Source organism: Temnothorax nylanderi, unplaced genomic scaffold (genome assembly GCF_030848795.1).
Source record: "Temnothorax nylanderi isolate EJ_2023f unplaced genomic scaffold, tnyl_v1.0 TNYL_tig0153_pilon, whole genome shotgun sequence".
NCBI classification, from domain to species: domain Eukaryota; kingdom Metazoa; phylum Arthropoda; class Insecta; order Hymenoptera; family Formicidae; genus Temnothorax; species Temnothorax nylanderi.
This window is the reverse complement of record NW_027249215.1, coordinates 361,235-384,260: the sequence shown is the minus strand read 5'-3', so window position 1 is coordinate 384,260 and position 23,026 is coordinate 361,235. Positions and strand designations below refer to the sequence as shown.

General features: G+C 35.0%; 2 protein-coding genes across 2 annotated transcripts; one reads left to right on the top strand and one right to left on the bottom strand.

The window, feature by feature from the left end:
- Positions 1–6,243: 6,243 nt before the first annotated feature.
- On the bottom strand, positions 6,244–22,989 carry LOC139777539 (uncharacterized). The gene is made up of 6 exons (XM_071715040.1): positions 22,954–22,989; positions 20,862–21,093; positions 6,897–7,054; positions 6,675–6,805; positions 6,436–6,590; positions 6,244–6,302 (listed from the first exon to the last, which is right to left on the bottom strand). The coding sequence occupies exons 1-6, from the start codon at positions 22,987–22,989 to the stop codon at positions 6,244–6,246; spliced, it is 771 nt and encodes a 256-aa protein (XP_071571141.1).
- LOC139777552 (uncharacterized) lies at positions 16,113–19,177 on the top strand. Its single transcript, XM_071715045.1, has 3 exons — positions 16,113–16,531; positions 16,656–16,865; positions 17,230–19,177. The coding sequence occupies exons 2-3, from the start codon at positions 16,705–16,707 to the stop codon at positions 18,044–18,046; spliced, it is 978 nt and encodes a 325-aa protein (XP_071571146.1). The 5' UTR covers positions 16,113–16,531; positions 16,656–16,704; the 3' UTR covers positions 18,047–19,177.
- Positions 22,990–23,026: the final 37 nt, after the last annotated feature.

Genomic DNA, 23,026 nt, shown 5'->3' with positions numbered 1-23,026 from the left:
GACAGAGGTAGCAGAGGAAAAAGAGAGGCTGGGAAAGACAAAAGAGGGAGGGAGGAAAGAGATAAGGAGAAGGAACACGCTGCAGAGAGGAACAGATTATGGCGAATGGCGAAAGACAGAGAGGAGGAAGTAAGAAGAAGAAGAGAAAGGAAAGAAAGTGAGGCGGAACGAAAAGACGAAAGAGAGAAGAGGGAGAAAGCCGAGAAGAAGAAAAAGAACCTCATATGGATGAGAGTAACAGGAGAAGGACCGAAGGAAAGAAAGGAGTTGGTGGAATCAATCATGGAAAGAGTGACGGGGAGGATAATTCCGATAAGAAGGGTTGTAGAGGTGACGGGTGCGGACAGGAAGGAGGTACTGTTTATGGAGCTTGAAGAGAAAGACGATAAAGAGGAAATAATTATAATTGGAAAGAGTGAGGAGATATGGAGAAGATGGGAAGTGTAGGAGTCGACAAGGAACTTACGATGGAGGAGAGAGCATATAGGCACAGGCTGGTAAGAAAAGCAAGAGAAGAAAGACTGAAAGGAAGGTCAGCGGTAATGACTAATAAGAGACTATGGATAGATGGGAAGGAAGTGAAATGGGATGAGGAGGGAGACAGATGGAAGAAGATTTGAAGGTTAGGAGAGATGCAGATAAGGAGGAGAGGGAGGTGAAGAAATAGTGGATTGGCTGGATAGAGAGAGAAAAGAAGAGAGGATAGGAAAAGGAAGAGCTGAGGAAGGAGTGCAGATTTGAGGAAAGATGGAAAGACGGATGAACCTGAAAAGGAAACAATTTAAATTTCCGTTTGTTTTCTGTATGTAGGTTGCAGGTAGGGAAGAGTGGAAGGAAAGTCAAAAAAGGAAGAGCCAGACAGATGAGGCGGAGGCAGGAAGGACGGATGAGAGAAAGTTAAAGGAGAAGACTGGAAGGGATACACAAAGACAGCAAGGAATCGGGGTTCCGCCCGAATGATGGAGGGAGCAGGGAGAAGGGAAACAAGGGCGAGAGGAGGGAGAAACCGGTACAGGAAAGGGGAAGAGAATCGTGAATGGGAGGGGGTCTTAGAATGTGAAAGGTCGTATACGGCCAGGTCGGGCGAGGAAATGCATATTTTGTAAAGGTTTGGGTACGTCCCTGAAAAACGCCAATGATTGTATGGAAGAGAACCATTTGTATGGCAGAGTGTAAAGGTTTTGGGAACGTTTTACTGGAAAAACGCCTTTCCAACCCCGAAAGGGGAGTGAAATAAAGACTGAATTGAAATTGAGTGTGGTGGCCGCTTTATAGTTTGACCATTTGACAGCTCGACCACCACACTGAATTTGCTTGCAAGCCGATACAAGCTTTCTAATCTTCACCAACAGGCGTCGTTTGGTTTATAAAGAAACTCTTAATTAAAAACAATCTGGCCGCTAAATTTTGAGGCTTGAACGGAGCCTTCGGTACTAATCTACGCTTCGCCCAAAAATTGGATTAACTTTGAGCTGTAACAACGGAGCACCGCGAGCGGATTTCTCTGCAGTTCTACGAACGACGTTTGACTCATCTGGATTTCTCCCCGCCGAGAAGGACACGGCCTCCAAGGCTATACCTCACTCCGTGAGACATCAGGGTCCGGAGGTTTATCAGCCCTCGCTTTATCTAGTGTCGTCCAGAGTCACCGATTTCTCTGCTGCCACCCTTACCGCCTAGGAGTTATCGGGAGAGCCCAACGCAGACCTTCAACGATAGAAACAGAAGACTGCGACCCAAATTTCCTGGGTAACCACCGAGGAAGAGAGCCACAAGAGGAGGGGCCAATTCTCGTAACATTAACCAAACCTTTCTTATCAAGAAAGAAAAATGTAACGAACTTTTGTCTCGTGCCAAAAAGCACTGAGTCAATCAAAAAAAAATTGTTTACCAGTTATAAAAATAAATATATAATTTTAATACACAGAGTAAATAAAGAAATCGGGTAATTACAGGACTCTACGACAATCATATTCTGTATATAAAGGACGTTATCTAGTCAAACATGTTCTTGTTGTGGTAACAGATGGTTATATTTTGGACATACACGGACCCCATACTTCGCTAATTGTAAGAATAATGATGCTGCAATCCTCAAAAACAAATTGGACCAAAACATAAATAGTATTAAAGATTGGTCCTAAAATGGAGATATTCCTCAAAAACAAATTGGATCAAAACATAAATAGTATTAAAGATTGGTTCCAAGATGGAAATATATTTCTCGTTGATCGTGAGTATCAAGATGTTGTTCCTTTTTTTAATTATCTAGTGTACGTAAGCAATAAAATGCCTGCATATCTTAAGCAAAGAAAACATCAGCTCTCAATTAAAATCGCAAACAAAGCGAGACTTGTTACCATTTAGAGATGGATTATTGTAGATCGTAATGGTCACATAAAGACTGTATTCAAGTTCCTTGATGGTATTATTCCAAAAACTCACGTCCTCTATCTTCGGGAATTTTATTTGATAGCTGGCGCTTTAATAAACCATTATCATAATGTAATTTTAATGAAAAGAAAAATAGTACAGTTAGCTCGAGAAATGAAAGAAAAATCGAATTCAGAAAATGTGTTACAGGCAAGAGTAGAAACGAAAGATCTAGGACGTAGAATTGCTATGTGGTTCCATCTAAATGAAAATCATATTCCAGGATTTCTTAGGTTTGATTATAATTATTTAAAACAATTAACGATAAGAGTTTATCAAATAAAATTGGCACCATCTTATGTTCAAGATAAACTGGATCATGATGGTACCGAAATATTTAAGCTTGAGGAAAGAAATAAACCAGGACATATTCGTATCAGAATATATTCCAGATTTCGTAACGCTACAAGGTATCAACTTTGGATCGCGTTTACAAACAATAATGATAAGGATGATAATGTAATGGATGTTCAAAATGAGCCAATTTTGGGGTATTACTGCACATGTAAGGTCAGGTGCTAGAACATTAGAATTGTGCTCATGTAGCCAGTATCTTATGGTATTTGAGCTGGGTCAGACATCAGCAAAGAATTAAGTACCCCAGTCGAGCTTTGTATGATTATATGAAAGACGCATCTGAAAGATACGACTTCAATAATGAAAACCTAATTGTTGATGTTGAATAAATGTAAAACTGGACTTTACGAAAGAACATTGAATGATTTTCTGACTGACAAATCAATTGACCTGACTGACTAACTAACTGACTGACAAACCGATTGACTTGATTGACTGACTGACCGACAAGGAAGGGGTGTAAGTCCGTCTGTGCAACTTCCGCGTGGTACTACGCCCTGGGTAATGCTGATGCCGGCGGCATGTTTATATATCTTACATGTTTATATATCTAATTTTTAAATACTTTTTGGAGCCTTCTTGCAACTTTCTTTCGGATTTTTTTAACAATACAAAACCTAAAAGAGCCTAAAAGAGAGTTTAAAAGAGATAGACTAATAGTTTTTTAATGGTCCCTATTATTATATCCAGGTTATTAGTTAGTATCCGCAAAAGTTGTGCTTTTCTGAGGTCACGCCCATTAATACTTTTGATTAACATCATAAAAGAAATCACATATCAACAATTTAGCCAACTTGACAGAAGCCGGTTTCTTCATAAAAAGTGTGCGGTGTCCTTTATTAATTTTTTATGTAACATAACGTTAAGCGTTTGATGAGGAGGGAGGAGAAGAAACATTTTATTAATTAGTAACTAATTTTTTCTTACATAATTTAGTAACTAATTTTTCCTTACATAAATATTTATTAACATCGTGATTTGTCGAGAATAGTATTTATGTACAGTGAGGAGCATAAATGAGTTCCGTTACCCGGTGAGCTACGGTGCAGAGCGGTGCAGATGAGCGCGCTACCTCTAGGTCGGTTACCGACCTACTTACAGCCACGGTCGATAAAAGGTTCAAATACAGAACCGCGAACGCGTACAAATAGTCAGTCACGCTGTATTGCTCGCGCGTGCATTTGATTAAAAGAACATTTTTAATACAATTTGATACACACAATTAATATTTATTACATACAATATAACAATCATAGGTGATTATGTAATTATAATTGTATTATGCATCTGCAACTATTATTCCACCGACTAAGTATGTGTTTACTGGAATAATATAATTATAGATAATATGATAAATATAATTACAACATAATTACCTATAATTATTCTATTGTATATGAAAAATTGTTTCGCGATATTTTATAATTTTTACGATGTCGTATTATTTTTAGTATCTTATTTATAAGTAAATAAAATATTAAAACTAAAAGCCAAGTAATGTTACGGCCGATATTCCGAGCAATATTAGGGTATTAATAAAAAGCTATATATACATTTTGAATTATAATTATCGAGTCAACGTTTCGACCTACTTGGTCTTTCTCAGGGCATTACACTCAAACTTACAAGTAATATAAATAAAAATAATTATAACTGTTAGAGTTCACATTATCAACACTGAAAATTATAGTCATCGCCGATGGAACGATTACGACACGCAAAAGAAATAAAGTCAAAGCCAACTTCGAATTAAACGCCGTCACAGGCCACATAATTACAATAATTGTTACCTATTGCAATAAATCCTGATCTGAGTTGCAGTTGACGGAGATGCTAATTTCGTGCATTTTCTGTATATTTTAAAAGGTTCTTGACGCAAAACCGATCTCTACTTCCATTTAATATTGGACATGACAATTTCCGACGTTGAGCATGGCTGATACCAGGATCATACAGAGGACTGCCCCTTTTAAAATATACAGAAAATGCACGAAATTAGCATCTTCGTCAGCTGCAACTCAGATCAGAATTTATTGTAATCGGTAACAATTATTGTAATTATGTGGCCTGTGACGGCGTTTAATTCGAAGTTGGCTTTGACTTTATTTCTTTTGCGTGTCGTAATCGTTCCATCGGCGATGACTATAATTTTCAGTGTTGATAATGTGAACTCTAACAGTTATAATTATTTTTATTTATATTACTTGTAAGTTTGAGTGTAATGCCCTGAGAAAGACCAAGTAGGTCGAAACGTTGACTCGATAATTATAATTCAAAATGTATATATAGCTTTTTATTAATACCCTAATATTGCTCGGAATATCGGCCGTAACATTACTTGGCTTTTAGTTTTAATATTTTATTTACTTATAAATAAGATACTAAAAATAATACGACATCGTAAAAATTATAAAATATCGCGAAACAATTTTTCATATACAATAGAATAATTATAGGTAATTATGTTGTAATTATATTTATCATATTATCTATAATTATATTATTCCAGTAAACACATACTTAGTCGATGGAATAATAGTTGCAGATGCATAATACAATTATAATTACATAATCACCTATGATTGTTATATTGTATGTAATAAATATTAATTGTGTGTATCAAATTGTATTAAAAATGTTCTTTTAATCAAATGCACGCGCGAGCAATACAGCGTGACTGACTATTTTTACGCGTTTGCGGTTCTGTATTTGAACCTTTTATCGACCGTGGCTGTAAGTAGGTCGGTAACCGACCTAGAGGTAGCGCGCTCATCTGCACCGCTCTGCACCGTAGCTCACCGGGTAATGGAACTCATTTATGCTCCTCACTGTACCTTATATTTTTGTGGGATTATTTCCGTACCCGGTCGGTAATCTATCGAACGTTTTGCGAAGTGGTGCGGCGCGCGTCGACCGTTCCGATCGAACAGGCAGTCGGAGAGAGCAAGTCGAGCAATACAGAACGGTACAAGTAACGTCGCGCGTTTTGCTAACGAGTCGCGCGAGTGATCAGTTAAGAGTTAATTACGTTCGTCCGAGATATGAGACTGAGACTTATACGAGTGATCGAAATACGAGACAGAGTTGAAAGTTTGCATCATTCGTATCCAACGAGTTAAGATTGTAGGACAGTTAAGGCAGTATTGAGAGTTACATTCGTCCGAGATATTATATTGCATCGTAACTTATATATCTATTGCATCGTTTTGTCTCATAACCATTTTATAACTTGCTCAGAATAAATATTATAACGATAATCATTCTACTCCGACTCCAACAGCATTTATTGAAATCCTACATTTTTATAACAAATAAATGCTCGTTTTAACTCTTACAATCAATCGAAGAAAGGGAGAAAAACGCCGTCACCCGCGTCCTTAATCTGACACCTCTACCTCTTTGTACCGACAATCACTTCATGCTTAAAATTACTTAACTTATGACGCGCGGCCATTATGTATTAAATACACCGTCGTGAGGCTTGTTGAGATGTTGGCCACTCGCAACCGCGTCTATTGAGAGAATTGTTGGTAGCGATCATTGCTGTCGAAAACCTATGTACTTCTCAATTAACAGCTATCGCTTGATTTATGTCACCTCAGTGTATCAAATCACCTAAAAATTCATGAATTAAAATATATATACCATCAGGTAGGCAGAAGAATGTCCAGTGCGCTATCGTTTGATCGCTTCCAACGCTGAACCAACGTAGGGTAATTAATAAATCATGATTTACATTTATAATTTCTTCACTCCCATACGTACGTTGCGAAAATAAACGCAGATGTGACCCAAAAATGCTACAAATATTGCACATAAAAATTTATTATTATGTCAGAGAAATATAAACATTTGTCAATAAGTAAATTGAAATATATATCGACCTAATAATAAACTCCTTCCAATTCCAATAATCTATCAATCTTTTAATCACAACTTCTTTCAAATATTGTTTTACTGACTTCTCACTTTCTTGATACGACAGAGATGTAACATCATTACGTCCAATTTCTATCTAGAATAAATATCCACCGCCGTTCACGCTTTCATATTTTATATCTTTCAATAAAGTCTGAATATATAAACATAAGAAGTTTCGATCTTACTGTGAAACAAGGAAATAGTGCTCCAGGACTTTGATACAATCGTATTTCTATGTTATGACTAGCTCGAACGTAAAAACGAATATCCTGCGTGTCGTTACTCTTTTGCATAGGCCAAATTCTCAAAAACTCGTCTCCAAAAGTTATATGACTTTCACAATCTAAACACAAGGAATAAAGAATTCAATAAAATAATTTAAGGTAGTTAATCCGTAAACTCATTTTCTTGGAAACCTCATAAAATTTGAACAGTATATTAATGTAAACACGATTTACATACCTGTGCAAATAAAAAAAAATTGACCATACCGAAGTTGAGATAAGTGAAATCAAAGTTAGTACTTTTTACATGTATCACAGGTACGAAAACGGCTTCCGATACCACGTTTCTAATTGTAGCGATCAAACAGCAAATTCTGTGTCAAATTTCAGGATAACACGACAGAAACACTTAAAAAGTTGACAGTGAGAATAAATAATGAACAAATAAATTGAATTTGAGTCACCAAATTGTTTATGTCATTGGTGGTCCAGATTCATCTTCACAATATCACCGCCTTTCTAAAAATGCCTTATACCCGGGATAGAACTTGATCTTTGTAAGTCTGTTTCAACTTCTTCTAAATGTTTCTATCGTATTGTCCTGGAGTTTGACATAGAATTTCGTGACGCGTCACCCAAACATATAGTTATACAAATAATTGTAGAATTACATGTGTTAATGTTATCAAATTAGAATTTTAACTAAAGGACCTAAAGGTAGAGTATGAACGTAACTCTCGGTCTACTGCAATTTCGTTTTTACAGTGTTACCATGGTAACACTGCAGTTGTTGAGAAAAAAAATTCAGTCTCATTATTTACTTTTTAGACAGACCACGTATAATATACCTACATATGTCATATGTGTATTTTCTTATTTTTCTTTCCCTTGTCTAATCTCTGTCCGTATATATAGAAAAACTAAAAAGAAGAATAATCAAAAGTTAAGGAAGCAGACGCTCGTAAAATGTAAACACAAAATTGATAAAGTTCAGAGTCCAAATTAAAGGACGTTATAATTGAGGCCATTGATGGAAAAAGGCACATAGGCTTATTATGTGCCCGTCCGTAAATTGTCTAAATCGACTCAGGTATGTGTTATATAATATACAAAAGACATGTTACTTCTCTAATGTTTACATTACGTAGATGCTGTTGTACTACCGCGCGACCCTGAAGATTCGCGCAGCGGTGTGTAGTTTTCAAAAAAGGTAATAAATATTATAATTCATTGGAGCTGCAAAATTATAGGACATTCCAACTTATAGAATAAATCTTACTTAAAAAATTAAATTTTTTGTTTGTTTTTCTATTTAATTTTGTATTTTGTATTTTGTATTTTTTATTTAAAAATATATAAAAAAGTTGTAAATTAAATAAGTAATTATATTTAATTAAATAAACAAACAAAACCACTTTTTTACGATTTTATTCCATTTATGGAAAAAAGCACATAAATAAACTTTTTAAAACAAAAAAAAACAATATCTTCAAATCATGACCTTTGTTTTTAAAACAAGGACATGTTACTACACCTTTAAAAAAATTGGTTTTAATTGCATTACTTTTCATTAAGTAATACTTTAATGAAAACTTTGAAATCTATTTTTCTCGAAATAGCGTTTTGGCGTATGTGCCCTTTTTCCATCAATGACCTCAATTTATTTAAATATTCGATAATTTATTATTAAAAAATTATTAACACATGTGGACGTTTCGACCTTACTCTTAAGCACAAATTAAGAATAAATAATAACAATAATAATAAATATATAAATTAAACGCGCGAATTCTAAAAATACATATTATAAAATAAAAAAAAGTACAGTACAGATATAAAAAGAAAGAAATTAATATGTAATAAGTTGTTGATATCATGACTGGCATAAGAGGTGTTACGTATGTATAAGCCTTAAATGTATGTAAGCCAATGAGCGTGAGATGGCGTTGCTAGAGTAACGGAAGGGAGCATTAACGCACGAGAAAGCAAGCAGTAAAGGTGCTATAAAACAACGAGTATTCAATTACGTGTGGTGTTGTTAATGAGTTACCCCGGCCATCCCAAGTATAACATTGGCGACGAGGAAAAACTAATAAAGACGGCGTCATGGCAGGCGAGTCGAGTATCGCAGCGTTTAATCCGAACGAGGACCAATATGGCATATATCCGAGATGGGAGAGATGGCTCAGAGGCTTCGAGCTTTTTCTGCTGAGTAAAAGTATAACCAAGACGCAAAAGAAAAAAGCCATGCTCTTACATTATGGCGGGATGAATCTACAATACATATTCTACGCTATTCCAGACTGCGATGTGGTGACAGGAAATGAAGATCCGTATGAGAAGACAAAGAAGATACTAACGGATTACTTCAGGCCGAAACTGAACACGACGTACGAGCGGCATCTTTTTAGAAATATGGCGCAGAAAGAAGACGAAACGGTCGGTCAATTCGTAACACGTTTGCGTCAGCAGGCAAAATATTGCAGATTCGCTTCGGTGGACACATAAATTTGCGATCAAATTATCGAGAAAGGTCGTTCAATGGAAGTGAGGAAGCGTATACAGGGTGTCAATTTGAAAACTTTCAGTCGGAATATCTCGGGAACTAGTAAAGATACCAAAACACGGTTTCGAGAGAATATAGGGTAGCAAGGGGGACATACTTTGATTTAAAAAAATTTGACCTTGGGTGGAGGCGTCATGGTCAAATAAAGGTCAACTCAATTTTTTTAAATGGACACAATTTTTTGAACATCTACGTTTGTAACCCTTTTCATTACGAGCTCAACGCGCTATGATCCAAAATCTTCGATGGTCAAATGCAGGCTCACAGTATTGTCTTTGTACATGTTATGAGACACTTTTTGCAGCTGCAGCTTCTCTATTAAATCGAAACTAAATCGAAATCGAACGGATCTTGTTGTTAGACTGCTATTTCTGTTCGTGTTTATGTTCGTGAACATGGCCAATGTCATGATGACTTAGTTTGACACGCGGAATCACCATGTTAACGCTTGTAGTACAAATTAGCACTCACTGTACTTACCAGTTTAAGTAAACTAGAAAAAAATGTCAGTCACACCTACGTCCAACAATTAATATTAAAATTTGAAGAAACAGGATCAATAGCAAAAAAAACAGAACCGTACAAAGACTAGTGAATAAAGCAACTCAACTTGAAGTGTTAGGTCATTTTGCAATGAATTCAACATTGTCGATTCGCAAGCTGCAGCTGCAAAAGGTGTCTCATAACATGTACAAAGACTAATACTATGAGCCTGCATTTGGTCATTTAACCTTCGGCGACTTTGGATCATAGCGCGTTGAGCTCGTAATGAGAAAGGCTACAAACGTAGATATTTAAAAAATCATGTATCTATTTAAAAAAATTAAGTTAACCTTTATTTGACCATGCCGCCTCCACCCAAGGTCAAATTTTTTTAAATCAATGTATGTCCCTCTTGCTCCCCTACATTCTCTCCAAATCGTGTTTTGATATCATTACTAATTCCCGAGATATTTCGACTGAAAGTTTTCAAATTGACACCCTGTATTAGAAAAAGGTGACATCGAGCTAAAAGAGGCGATGGAGATTGCGCAGGCATTTGAGGCGGCATCGGTTCAGACAAAGGCTATAGGAAATAATGTAGTGGCACGGATTACAACAAAGAGGGAGAACGCACGAGGAAAATCAGACAGTTCCGGTTCCAGTGGTATCAAGTGCTATAGATGTGGTTATCGAGGGCATGCACAATCCGACGAGAGGTGTCCGGCTAGGAACAAGGAGTGTACGAAGTGCTGTAAAAAGGGTCACTTCGCAGCGATGTGCAGAACGTATCGAGATCGAGCAGAAAAACATGGCGACGGTCCGACTAGGGACAAGAGGGAAGCCAAGATGAGCAGCAGCGCCAACAAGGAGGGAAGAAAGTCAACTACGGTGAAGCAGCTAGATGGCGACGCCGCTGACAGAGACGACGACGAATATGTGTTCGCCTTAAGAGATAAAATATGTGTATTAGAACACGGAGAGGTAGTATCAGCGAGTGTAGGGGGAATAGAAATCGATCTTTTAGTTGATTCGGGTCTCGATGTAATATTATGGACGAAAATACATGGAAATCGTTAAAGTCAAAAGGAATAAAGTGTATATCGCGTAAGGTTAATAAGACCGCATTTCCATACGGGAAAAAAGATGGATTAGAGATTTTCGGTGAATTTGATTGCGAGATAAAGATCGATAATAAAATTGCACAGGCAGTTTTTAAAGTATTTCGAACTGAAGGACAACCGCTCTTAGGTATTCAAACGGCAAAAGAGTTAAGTATTTTAGATGTCGGAGTACATTTGCAAATTAATCAGATTGAGAATACTAAATGCGATGTTAAGTTAGATTCTAAACTCTTCGAGGGTATAGGGAAATTGAAAGATTTTCAGCTTAAAATTCCATAAATAGTTCGGTGAAACCGGTCGCGCAGCCGAGAAGAAGATTGCCTTATAAAATGCGTGATTTAGTCAAACAAGAGATAAAGAAACTGTTACATGATGACATTATCGAAAGAGTAAAAGGGCCGACAGCATTGTAAACTGCCGAATAAGAAACATCGAAAGTTAGTCTCCGGGTTACACTAACCCAGTGTATTGTTAACGTTAGTAAACCTGTAATATATACCAATTTTGAAAAAATAATTAAATAGAATTTTGTAATAAAATAGAATTAAAAAATTAAGTAAACATTTTTTTCATTAATCTTATAACCCTAAAGTTACCTAATAATAAGTAATTTTTACTTCGCCAGAGAATAATTAACCCAATTAAGAATTTCAATTGACTATATACTGGCAATGATTATAATCGTGGCAACGATTATAATCGTCGTGACAAATCGTCACCGCATTTCGACCAAGAATTCTGGTCATTCTAAATTAATGTAATTTTAGATGCTTATAATTGGGTTAATTATTCTCTGGCGAAGTAAAAATTGCTTATTCTGTTTGAATACACACCATTGACTGAAAATCGGTGTTCCATCTTATTATTGTTTGTCATCTTAATACATGTTATTGCGATAATTATTACCACATGCCTCAGTGGTCGAATTGGTACGACACCCATCACGGAATGAGGGAGGTTCCAGGTTCGAATCCTGGCTGAGGTAATATTTTTCGCAATAAATTTAATTATTTAATTAAGACGCTTATATTATAAGCATCTAAAATTACATCAATTTAGGCTGCGTTTCTGTATTCACTGTAAGTACTGACGATGTGACGTCATTGAGCACAGCTGCAAGATCGTTCCGTAATTACTTTTGTTGCTTTTACCGCATATAACGCTGCAATAACGGAACGATATCCGCAGTACTGCGACTGTTGTTATGTATAAGAAAGAAATATAACCTATCTTAACCTATCTTAGACACGGCGTGACACGACAATAGGAGCACCTATTCTAAATATATAAAAAAAAATCAGTTTTCCGGTATATAAAAAAGAACCAGATTTATGAAAATATTGAAATTATTTATTATTATATTAATTATATTAATTTAGTAACCTTTTCGGGTTTTTTCCGCATCTTCGTGACTAACGATTACTGTATATTTCTCGTTGTTGCCTTCCAGGTCCACAAGGACCAATTCTTCCAAAGGTGCCGCCATAGCCGCCATGTTCTTACTGCGAATGCCTCACCTCGCGAGCCGCAGTAATGAAAGTAGGAAGTGACGACAAAATCTATGACGTCACATGAACACGAAAACGCTTTGACAGCTTACTGCCGCGTATATTAGAACGGATTTACAGTGCTGCCAGTACTGCGAGTGAATAGCGAAACGCAGCCTTAGAATGACCAGAATTCTTGGTCGAAATGCGGTGACGATTTGTCACGACGATTATAATCGTTGCCATGATTATAATCATTGCCAGTATATAGTCAATTGAAATTCTTAATTGGGTTATTTAATAATGTACAATAACGCAAATTTCAATTTTTGCTATTTGTCATTACTCATTAGAATGCTAATGTTATTAGAAATTGATTATTTATTAATTTTTTACTTAAAATATTTAATATAAAATGACAAATCACGCAAATAATTCATTTTATTCATTACCATAAAAAGTTATTAAGAGCCAAAAATTAAATTATCTACATTCACCATTCAAAATAATTATACTTTTTGGAAATAATTGAAAATATGCATTAATCTTCTTAAAGTATAACTATAGACCTTTACAATCCTTGTAGAATTAGATCACAACTCGTTTTAGAAAAAGAAATATGATTAAATAACCAAAAACCTCAATTTTACTCACAAGGGAACCTCGCGAACTGGAAAATTCTGATTTAAATGAAACTTTCCACACATGTAGGGAGAGTAAAAAGATGAATTTAGAAATTTTTTGTAGCTGCCCAAAAACGGTTTTAAGGGGTGAAACCACTGCTCATATGTAGAGCGGTTTTTTGCTTTTCTCGATATATCTCGAAAAATATTTGAGATATCAAAAAATGTTTCTTATAAAAGTTTTACAGTAAAATCTCCACTATTTGACAACATTAATAATATTTTTTGAAAATAATTTTTTAAACAAAATTTTGATTAAAAATTAAAAAACAATTTTTTTTTGAAATTTTATTAATGTGGTTGAATAAAGATGTTTTTACTATAAAACTTTTATTTGAAACATTTTTTGATATCTAAAATATTTTTCGAGATATATCGAGAAAAGCAAAAAACCGCTCTACATATGAGCAGTGGTTTCACCCCTTAAAACTGTTTTTGGGCAGCTACAAAAAATATCTAAATTCATCTTTTTACTCCCCCTACATGTGTGGAAAGTTTCATTAAAATCAGAATTTTCCAGTTCGCGAGGTTCCCTTGTCAGTTAAAAAAATTTTGTTTTGATATTTTGTAAATAGCTCCTGTGCAAAAACTTTTTTTGCTTCTAACATGGATATTCAAGTTCCTGAGATTCTAAACTATCGATTAAAAAAAAGTTTGCCCTAAAATGTGCAGTTGATCAAAAGTTATAATAAAAAGAAAACGGCAGGTTAGCCTAACCCATGTGTACTATCTACGTTACATTAAAAAGTGTACCGTTCTAGGATTAATGGTCATGAAGCTTAAGTAATGCTTAGCGCTAAATAAACAATATAACGTATGCATGGGTCGATAATTAACACATCGTCGGTCGTAATCGGAAAAGTAAATCCATTGATTGGATGTATCTTTCAGATACTATCATGTTCTAATTGATTAAAATTTTTTATTTTTTATTTTTAAAAATCCATAAATGAATTCTTCTGATTACGGAAAGCAACTAAGCAATACCATAATTTAAGAGAGAAGGATACGGAATATCACATGGCGATACAACTGCCCCAACAGGAAAATTGCACAAATATGGTAATTACATCATTCAATTGAGAGGAATTTCACAGTTATTGCACTAATTATAAAATGATTCGCCAGCGTTCTTGCCGGCATAAAATTTCTGAATGATATTTGCACAAAAATTAATCAATTCAATTTTGGGTGTTTATGCACAATTATTTCAATATTTAGAAGCAAAATTAATCCAGCAAACACCAATATACATATAACAATTACACATATACCAGTGTTCATCATTTTTACGTACAAAAAAAGGTGCCAGCTAGCAGCGATTCAGCAAACACAGAGTATGCTATGTAATAATGTAATACAGGAGGATAAAACTCAAATATATTTCACAATTATTACGCAATCTTTTTCCACATTTAATTCTGCAAATATTCCACTAACAATAAGATGATTTGTCATAATGCAGCTATCTTGCTGAAATGCTATTTATAAATAAATTGTGCAAATATTTATCAATAACGTCTAAATTTCTACTAGTATTGTTGCAAATTAAGACATAATTGCAGCAACTTTATCTAGATTTCGTCATATAATTTTCTAAATCTTTTCCAGGGTGCTTATCGTTTGACTATCTCGAGCACTATCTCGAAGTTAAAAACTGTATCTTACAGATACTACGACCGACAGATTGTTAATATGCGTATTACGCATATAGTATACAGACTTTATAATTGCAATGAGAAGCCGAAGATCAGAAGATGACGAAAATAAACAAGTAGTAAGTAAAAGCAAATACTGCGTTTAATGTGTGTGAATAAAGTTATAGCTCGAGACATTAATTATAAGAACAATTATTATAAAATTAATATAAATTAATATAAATTAATATAAATAGATAAAATATGCTTTTATGTACTTTTAAATAAAAAAGTTTGATTACATCTTATAAATATTGTGTCTATAAGAAGTATTGAAACATCTCTGTCCACTTATACAGAGTGTCCTAAAATTTGCGTATATGGAATAATGCTCTTGTCTATGTGGCGCTTATTCTTAACTTTAACCTGCTCTCCTACAAAAACTATTTGTCGGACGCAATTTTGTTAATTAGGAATGTTCAGTGTAAAACTCGGGGCAGCTGGCGCCATGGCGTTCTGTCCTGTCATGGCGGCGTCACTAACACTAACTCAATATACATGTGTGTGTTGGTGTATCTGTGAGCACATCCGTGAGATATAAGGTCTGTTTTCTGTTGCTGCACTGCTGAACTAGTGCACTCTAGTACACTAGTTCTGTACTAGAGTGCACTAGTTCAGCAGTGCAGCAACAGAAAACAGACCTTATATCTTACGGACCGCTGTTACACGGCGCCGTTAATCGGGTTTAATAACATCGGTAGTTCTTAGACTAGCCAATCACACTCATTCTTCAGAAGAAGGGAATAGCTGTGATTGACCGGCCTAAGAACTACCGATGTTATAAAACCCGATTAACGGTGCCGTGTAAACGTAGTCTCTGATGTGCTCACAGATACACCAACACACACATGTATATTGAGTTAGTGTTAGTGACGCCGCCATGACAGGACAGAACGCCATGGCGCCATCTGCCCCGAGTTTTACACTGAACATTCCTAATTAAGGTAGTTCTGTCGGTACACTATCAACTAAAAGTTTCGTCTCCAGTAGATAGGGAAATTCAACACTTATACTTATTCAATGCTACCGGAGCGACACTTTTGACTGAATCTGTACAGTCTAAACCTGCTCATATAGAAACAGCTTATACATGAATACACCACTACCACACTTACGAAGCGGCGCGTTAATCGTAGCAACATCGCAGTTCTGTCCCTTTCGAATAATGCATGTGTCAGATCAATTGCGTTTGAAAGGTCGGTTCATCAAGAAAAAAAGTCTTGATAAACGAAAAAAAGCCGTTGCCGCAATGTACATAGCAAATGCTGCTAAACGTGAACAGGTGCCACATAACCTCACTGAGAATAAATCACAAACGTTTCAATTTGAAGGCAGACGTATTATTGATATGGGTTATGTTGCCGAACATTTAATATGCGTGAAATGTAAAAAAGACATCCCACTGAGAAAAACAATAAAAGAGACACAAATGGGTTTAAATTCCATTTTACATATTATGTGCGATGAATGCTGTGTCATTACACAAGTTCAAACAAGTAAAACACATATTACTCAAGATAATTCAAAGCATGCTGATGTCAACACTAAAGCTGTATTGGGTAAGTAAATTTTATATTCAAAATACAAATTATGTGGATAAATGAATTAATTTAGAGAATATTGGAGGAGGATTCATTGAATTTCATATCTCATCAAATTATAATCTAAAAATGTATTTTTCAGGTGCTGTCCATTCTGGAATGAGGGAGACTGCTTTAAACAAATTACTCTCATGTTTGAATGTCCCTTCGATCAGCCCTCATTTAAATATAAACGATATGAGCGAGAGATTGGTCCAGTCTTAGAGGCTGTTGCAAAAGGTTCATGCAAAAGAGCTGCTGGAGAAGAGAAACAATTAGTTATAGAAAATCTTAATAAATTATGTAGGGAGTTGTAAGTTTTTTGTTGTGTTATCAATAAGCAAGGAGAATGTAAATTGTATATATTGGAATCGAATCAATTATTTCTACGACATTTTGTAATCAAGACAAAAATCGACAATGGTTGATTTTTTTTTACCAAAGTTGTCATTAATTATATTATATCATTGACTCGATGACCTAATATGTACACATGATTTTCATTTAATTTTTGAATTCTAATCTATTCTAATGAGTATAAATTTAAAAATTTTTTTTTATTTTTTGTAATCATAATGAATGAAGAATAATAAATTGGTTTTTTTTTTAAACTTTATAAGCAATTGAAAATTGTTGACATCCTTGACATCTCGTGTTCCTATTTGTTTCTTTCTTAGGCCAAAGGAGATTGTGCATGAAATCTATCCTTTTATGAGCACCTTTCACTCTGCTACGAATGCTAATCTTGATGCTGATGCTACACAGGAGGATATTGTCACGAAAACCAAACAATTTGATGCAGCATTAGGGAACATTGTAAATATCATTGTTTCATACGACATGGAATGGAGCAAACGTGGAAATGGGAGGAGTTACAATAGCTTCAATGTCTATGGTACAATAATTGGTTTTCTCACTGGAAAAATTCTCGATTTTGCCACTCGAAACCGAAAATGCAAGCTTTGTGACGCAGGTCACGATCAAAAGGATCATGATTGTAGAAAGAATTTGTCTGGCAGTGCAAAGGCAATGGAGCCTGATGTAGGGGCTGCTCTAGTCAATGATAGCGCAATTCTTCAAGAAGCTGGCTTAAACATTAAAGTCTTGATAGGTGACGAAGACAGTTCAACAATTGCAGCAGTAAATTTGGGAAATCCACTGAAGGTCCACAAATTGTCTGACAGTAACCATTTAAAGAAACATGTCATGAAAGATTTGTATGCACTGCAAAAATATTTCAAAGAGATGAGAAAAAAGGAGGTCATTCCTCATCTAAAGAAATGTTTTACGTATGCAGTGTCACAGAATCAAGGACAAAGTGCTCAGCTAGCTAGGACTATTCGCATCATTCCTGACCATGCATTTGGCAGACATGAGAACTGCGGAATTTGGTGTAAAGATTCTCATAAAATTGAGCTAAAAGATGGTAATCTTTATTATGAATTGTGGGCAATATTTGACAAATGCTCTCATAGCTTCCAGTCAAGCAAATAAAAGCAGAAATAATATGATGGCACACGAAGCTCCAAAAAAATGTTGCTACAGCCTTAGTAAATCAGCCAATTATTGACTAGCAAGTGTTGTTTGCACAAAAAATGATGGAGAAAAGCACCTTTTGGATGTTAATGCAAAGCTCAATATATCTCCTGGGAAACACACTGTAATTTTTGCCATGCAATTGGATGAAAAGAGAGAAAAGAGAGCGATGAAGGCAAAATTACCATCGACTAAATGTCGTAGAAATTTACTAAGTCAAATGAAAGAAGCTTCAAGAAAGTCAAAAGAGAGCTCTGAGGGTGTACAGTATCAGTCAAATTGTGGTATGAATATCAGTATGGAAAATGCCACACTTATTGATTCACAACGTTTTGCTGATAACCTGCCTAATGATTCCGTGTCCCCTGAAGATTGTAATATCGTTTATTTTGATTTGGAGACTTCTGGTTTTTCAAAAAATGCCGAAATCCTACAGATAGCAGCCAAGTTTGAAGAATGTACTTTCACTGTGTATCTCCGTCCTACCAGACCTATTAATGCTGATGCTTCTCGAGTAACAGGACTGACATATATCAAAGGGAATCTGTACTTCCATGGAAAACTAGTCGTAACTTTTAACCTCGAGAGGCATTGCAATCATTCCAAGAGTTTCTCAACTTTTCAGCAAAACCTTGCATTCTGGTAGCTCATGATGCCTCATTCGATTCTGCTCATTTACTTCGATTGATTATAAGTTATGGTATGATTGAAAATTTCTCGAAAATTGCTGGATTTTCCGACAGCTTAACTGTATTGAGAAAACTTTTCCCTGAAAGGAAAGGACAAAAAGATTCGTTGAAGCTGCAAACATTGGCGCAAGATTTGCTAAAATTGGAAACACTTGGACAATTTCATGAAGCATTATTTGATGTTAAAGTTTTAGAAAAATTGGGTCATACTTTCATCAAAAGGAAAGTTTATGTACAATCTGTAAGACTTATAAAAAATCTGTGATGGCTAAAGTTATATTACCATCTTTGAAAAATTTAAAAGATGTGATTTTTAATAGTATTATTTAAAAAATAGCAGAAGCAGGAATCTCCTATGAAATACTACAGCAGGTATATTCGGAAAAGGGAGAAAAAAGTGTTGAGCATCTTTTATCGAAAGAAACTATGGTACCTAAGTCGTCTACAGACGATTCCGAGTCTCGACATCAAACTCGCGAAACTCATGTTCGACCGTTAGACGCCGTGCCGTCGTAAGCGGTGAGATCCCGACGACGGGCAGAGACGCCGTACGGCAAACCGGGCTCGTGCGACGACCGGCCCGCGAGGACCGGCCGCCTAGTAGTGTGTCACATTGTTTTGAGCCTTTCGACTCACGAGACTCCTAGAGATATCATTGCCACCTTTGACTAGAGAGGATACGGCCTTAGAGGCGTTCAGGCATAATCCCACGGATGGTAGCTTCGCACCACCGGCCGCTCGACCGAGTGCGTGAACCAAATCCCCCCATAAGCCACTAATTACAAAAACCAAAAGGTAATCTAAAAAGTAATCCATTATTTGAAGAGTAAAGAATAATTTGATTAATAAATTTATTTATTATTCTAAGGATTAAAAAAGAAATTATATTACCACTATTTGAGACTGTTTTATGCATCTATATAGTTATTCTTTGACGTACTTTTGTTTTTACTATTTTTATACTTTTATAACCTGATGTTTCTATATTTAATGCTGTGTATGTTATGGAGTAAAATGGAAGTTTTTAATCGATCCCCTTAGGGTTACAATTCTCATCCATCACCACCCTCCTCCTCTCACTTAACCCTTTAACCCTTTGGACCAACGGCTTAACGTCTCTTTCCGAAAGATGGATAATGCTGTGTATGTTATTTTTATGGAATATTATATTATGTTTGTTTATGGAATAAATTAGTTCTGTGATGATAAAAAAAGAAAATAATCTCACACACACACACACACAAACTCTTTTTTATAACCCTAAAATTGATGGAATAGCAAATTCAAATGACTTGACTTTGCCGCGCGCCTACCAGTTAGCTGTCACGTACAGCGTTGCCACATCATCATTGCGAGTCCTCTCCGTGTTCCGTTTGGGAAAAAAATGTATTCTTTGCAAAGTGATATCTTTGAAACTAAACCGTGAAAAAATTTAATTTTTTTTAGAATAATCCCACACTCGTTTTATACCCTACTGTTTTTTTTATTAAAATTGTAAGATCCGTTCTATCGTTTTATATTGAAATATGATGAAAATGCCATCCTTCAACGTGTTGTATATAGGGCGCAGGCACAGAAAGTGCTATTTTTAATTAATAAACTAAACGGTAAATCGACTTTAAAATTTCGTAATCGATAGATATTAACTCCGTCTACAACATATTAAAATTTCAAAAATTTCGTAAGAAGAGTGAAAAACGACAGAACTACTTTAGCATAAAGAATCATGTCTTGTACTCCACATGCGCGAATTTTGGGATACCCTGTATATTAGCAGAATTCCTTTCAAAATTACTTAACATAGCACGATTCTGATAACTTTTGCAAAGCGATTTAACAATTAGTATCAATATTTGTAAAAAGCAGTATATTTGTAGAGAGCACAATAAGAGAATATATTCAGCACTATCACACATACATACATATATATATTTAACTGCTTGTATTGGCTTATAAATATTTTGTTACAAGCATATTTTATCCAAACGTTGCAATCTTGTTGTAATCTCATGTAACTTATACTATATAATTTATATGCAACGTGTAGGTACGCAATATTGCAATTTATATGTAAGCCACTATACATTTTTGACAAAACTCCGTTCTCCATAAAATTCCAGTGCCCATAATGCCATAATGCAAAAAGCTGTCAGGAAATAAACTTGAAATACTATTTTCCATTTTATATTTGTCCATAATTAATGGTTTAGATACACCATGCATTCCAAGTGATATGAAACCACCGCCCCATGCAATCCACAAGCCAATCCATTTAGAACTGAGTAATATTTCAGGTGTATTTTCGAAAAGATGCATCTAAAAATATATATTAGTAATTAATCTGATATTACATTACATTGATGCTTTCACCGTTTAAACATTTGTATTTTTTTTTCTTCGTATGAATTGTTTGCACTAACATCAATAGTTGGATACGTTTGACCGCTGATATTATTCGAAATCAAAAGTTCAACTCCTGCCTTCCAATCTTGAGCGATCTTTTTAGCAGAAGATGGAATTGGAAGCAAGCTTAATAATATTCTGGCTTCTGCCTAAATATATTAGATTAATTTCAATAATTGTATTATGATTTATGTTGCCTGAATTTATCAGATTTATTTATATTTGACAATATTGATATACATTTTGTTCGTCAAGAGGATTCCAAAGTTTAATCCAGAAGGATACGTTTCCATAAGTGCTATTTAATCCGGTTATTATAGTATAGGTTGATGAATTTTGTGAATACATCAAACAATCTAAAAATATTTCACAATTAGTACTACAATATATTTACAATATATTTAGAATACACAATGCTATCTATAAGATGTTATCAAGAATCTTACAATTCTTATCATTTTCATATTGTCTTCTACTGTTCAAAGATTCGATGTCCAAACTTCTAGGAGTAATAGAAAAGGGTAATTATGCAGAGATACGGACCACCCTCCAATAACCTTGACCTTGACATATGTTGTCATGGTCACCCTTTTAAGTGACCTTCAGAAAGTTTTAGTTGTCGGTCATTGTTTATTAAAAATTTATTAACAAGAAAGTGTAAAGCAGCCTACACAACTTTTCCCGTTAAACAAAATAATTACCAAATTTAAAAATTACATAAAAGTATGAATACAAAATATTCTCTGCTTTAATCAAAAACATAAACTGTTATCTGCTTTAACGATTTAATTGAAATAGCAGCATATAAATACATTATTTGTTTTTTTACAAACACAAATTACTTTTATACTTTTATTATTCTCTTTTTAATACTGATATTTTCCGATAGTTCAACAGAATGTCATCTGTATGAAAACTTGTCTTATACTGGCTTATTTTCGAAGAGTACAGTTTCAAATTTGCAAGAAATATCAACAATAGAAAAGATAATCAAGGAGAACTTATGCTTATGTTAGTAAAGAATGTAATATGAAAGCATATAGTCTATATATGGTGTCAGAAAATTACATTTTATTTATTAAATTTTTTGTTAATAACTTTTTAACAAACAATGACCGACGGCTAAAACCTTCTGAAGGTCACTCAGAAAGGTGACAACCTTGACAACATATGTCAAGGCCAAGGTCATCGGAGGGTGGTCTGTATTTCTGCATAATTACCCCTGTGCAGGTAAAATGAAAGATTGGAGAAGATATCATATTTTGGTATCATATTTTTTTAGTCTCTGCATTGTCCCTATTAGCTTAATCATTGCTATAATAAAGTAAGGTATTTATGCATAAGTAAGGTATTTATGCATTTAAGTGTTTAAAGCGCGTCATCTAACCTACGTAGGTTAGTGACGCGCTTTAAACAGTTAAATACTTTTAAAGCGCGTCACTAACTTACATAGGTTAGATGACGCGCTTTAAACACTTAAATACTTTTAAAGCGCGTCACGAACCCATGTGGCACCTCGTCTCGCGTGGAAAGTATATATGGGTGTTTCTACGTAAATAGCGTTTTTTACTGTCCAAGCTTGTTATATGTTCATGATTGAGAGGAGGGTAAGCAAGCGTTGTGAAAGTTCACTACTGCATCGTATTTGAAGTATCGCACAATAATCTGTTAATTGGGGAGTGGCTTATCCAATGGAAACATGCAGAAACTCCTAAAAATGTCAGTTACCTGGCCTGTCCATTGTCGAAAATTCTCTATTCCAGTTACACTTACTCCCTCCAATTGCAAACTTAATTGAAAATTCCCCATGTTCATTCAATCATAATATAGAACTAAGATTTTAACA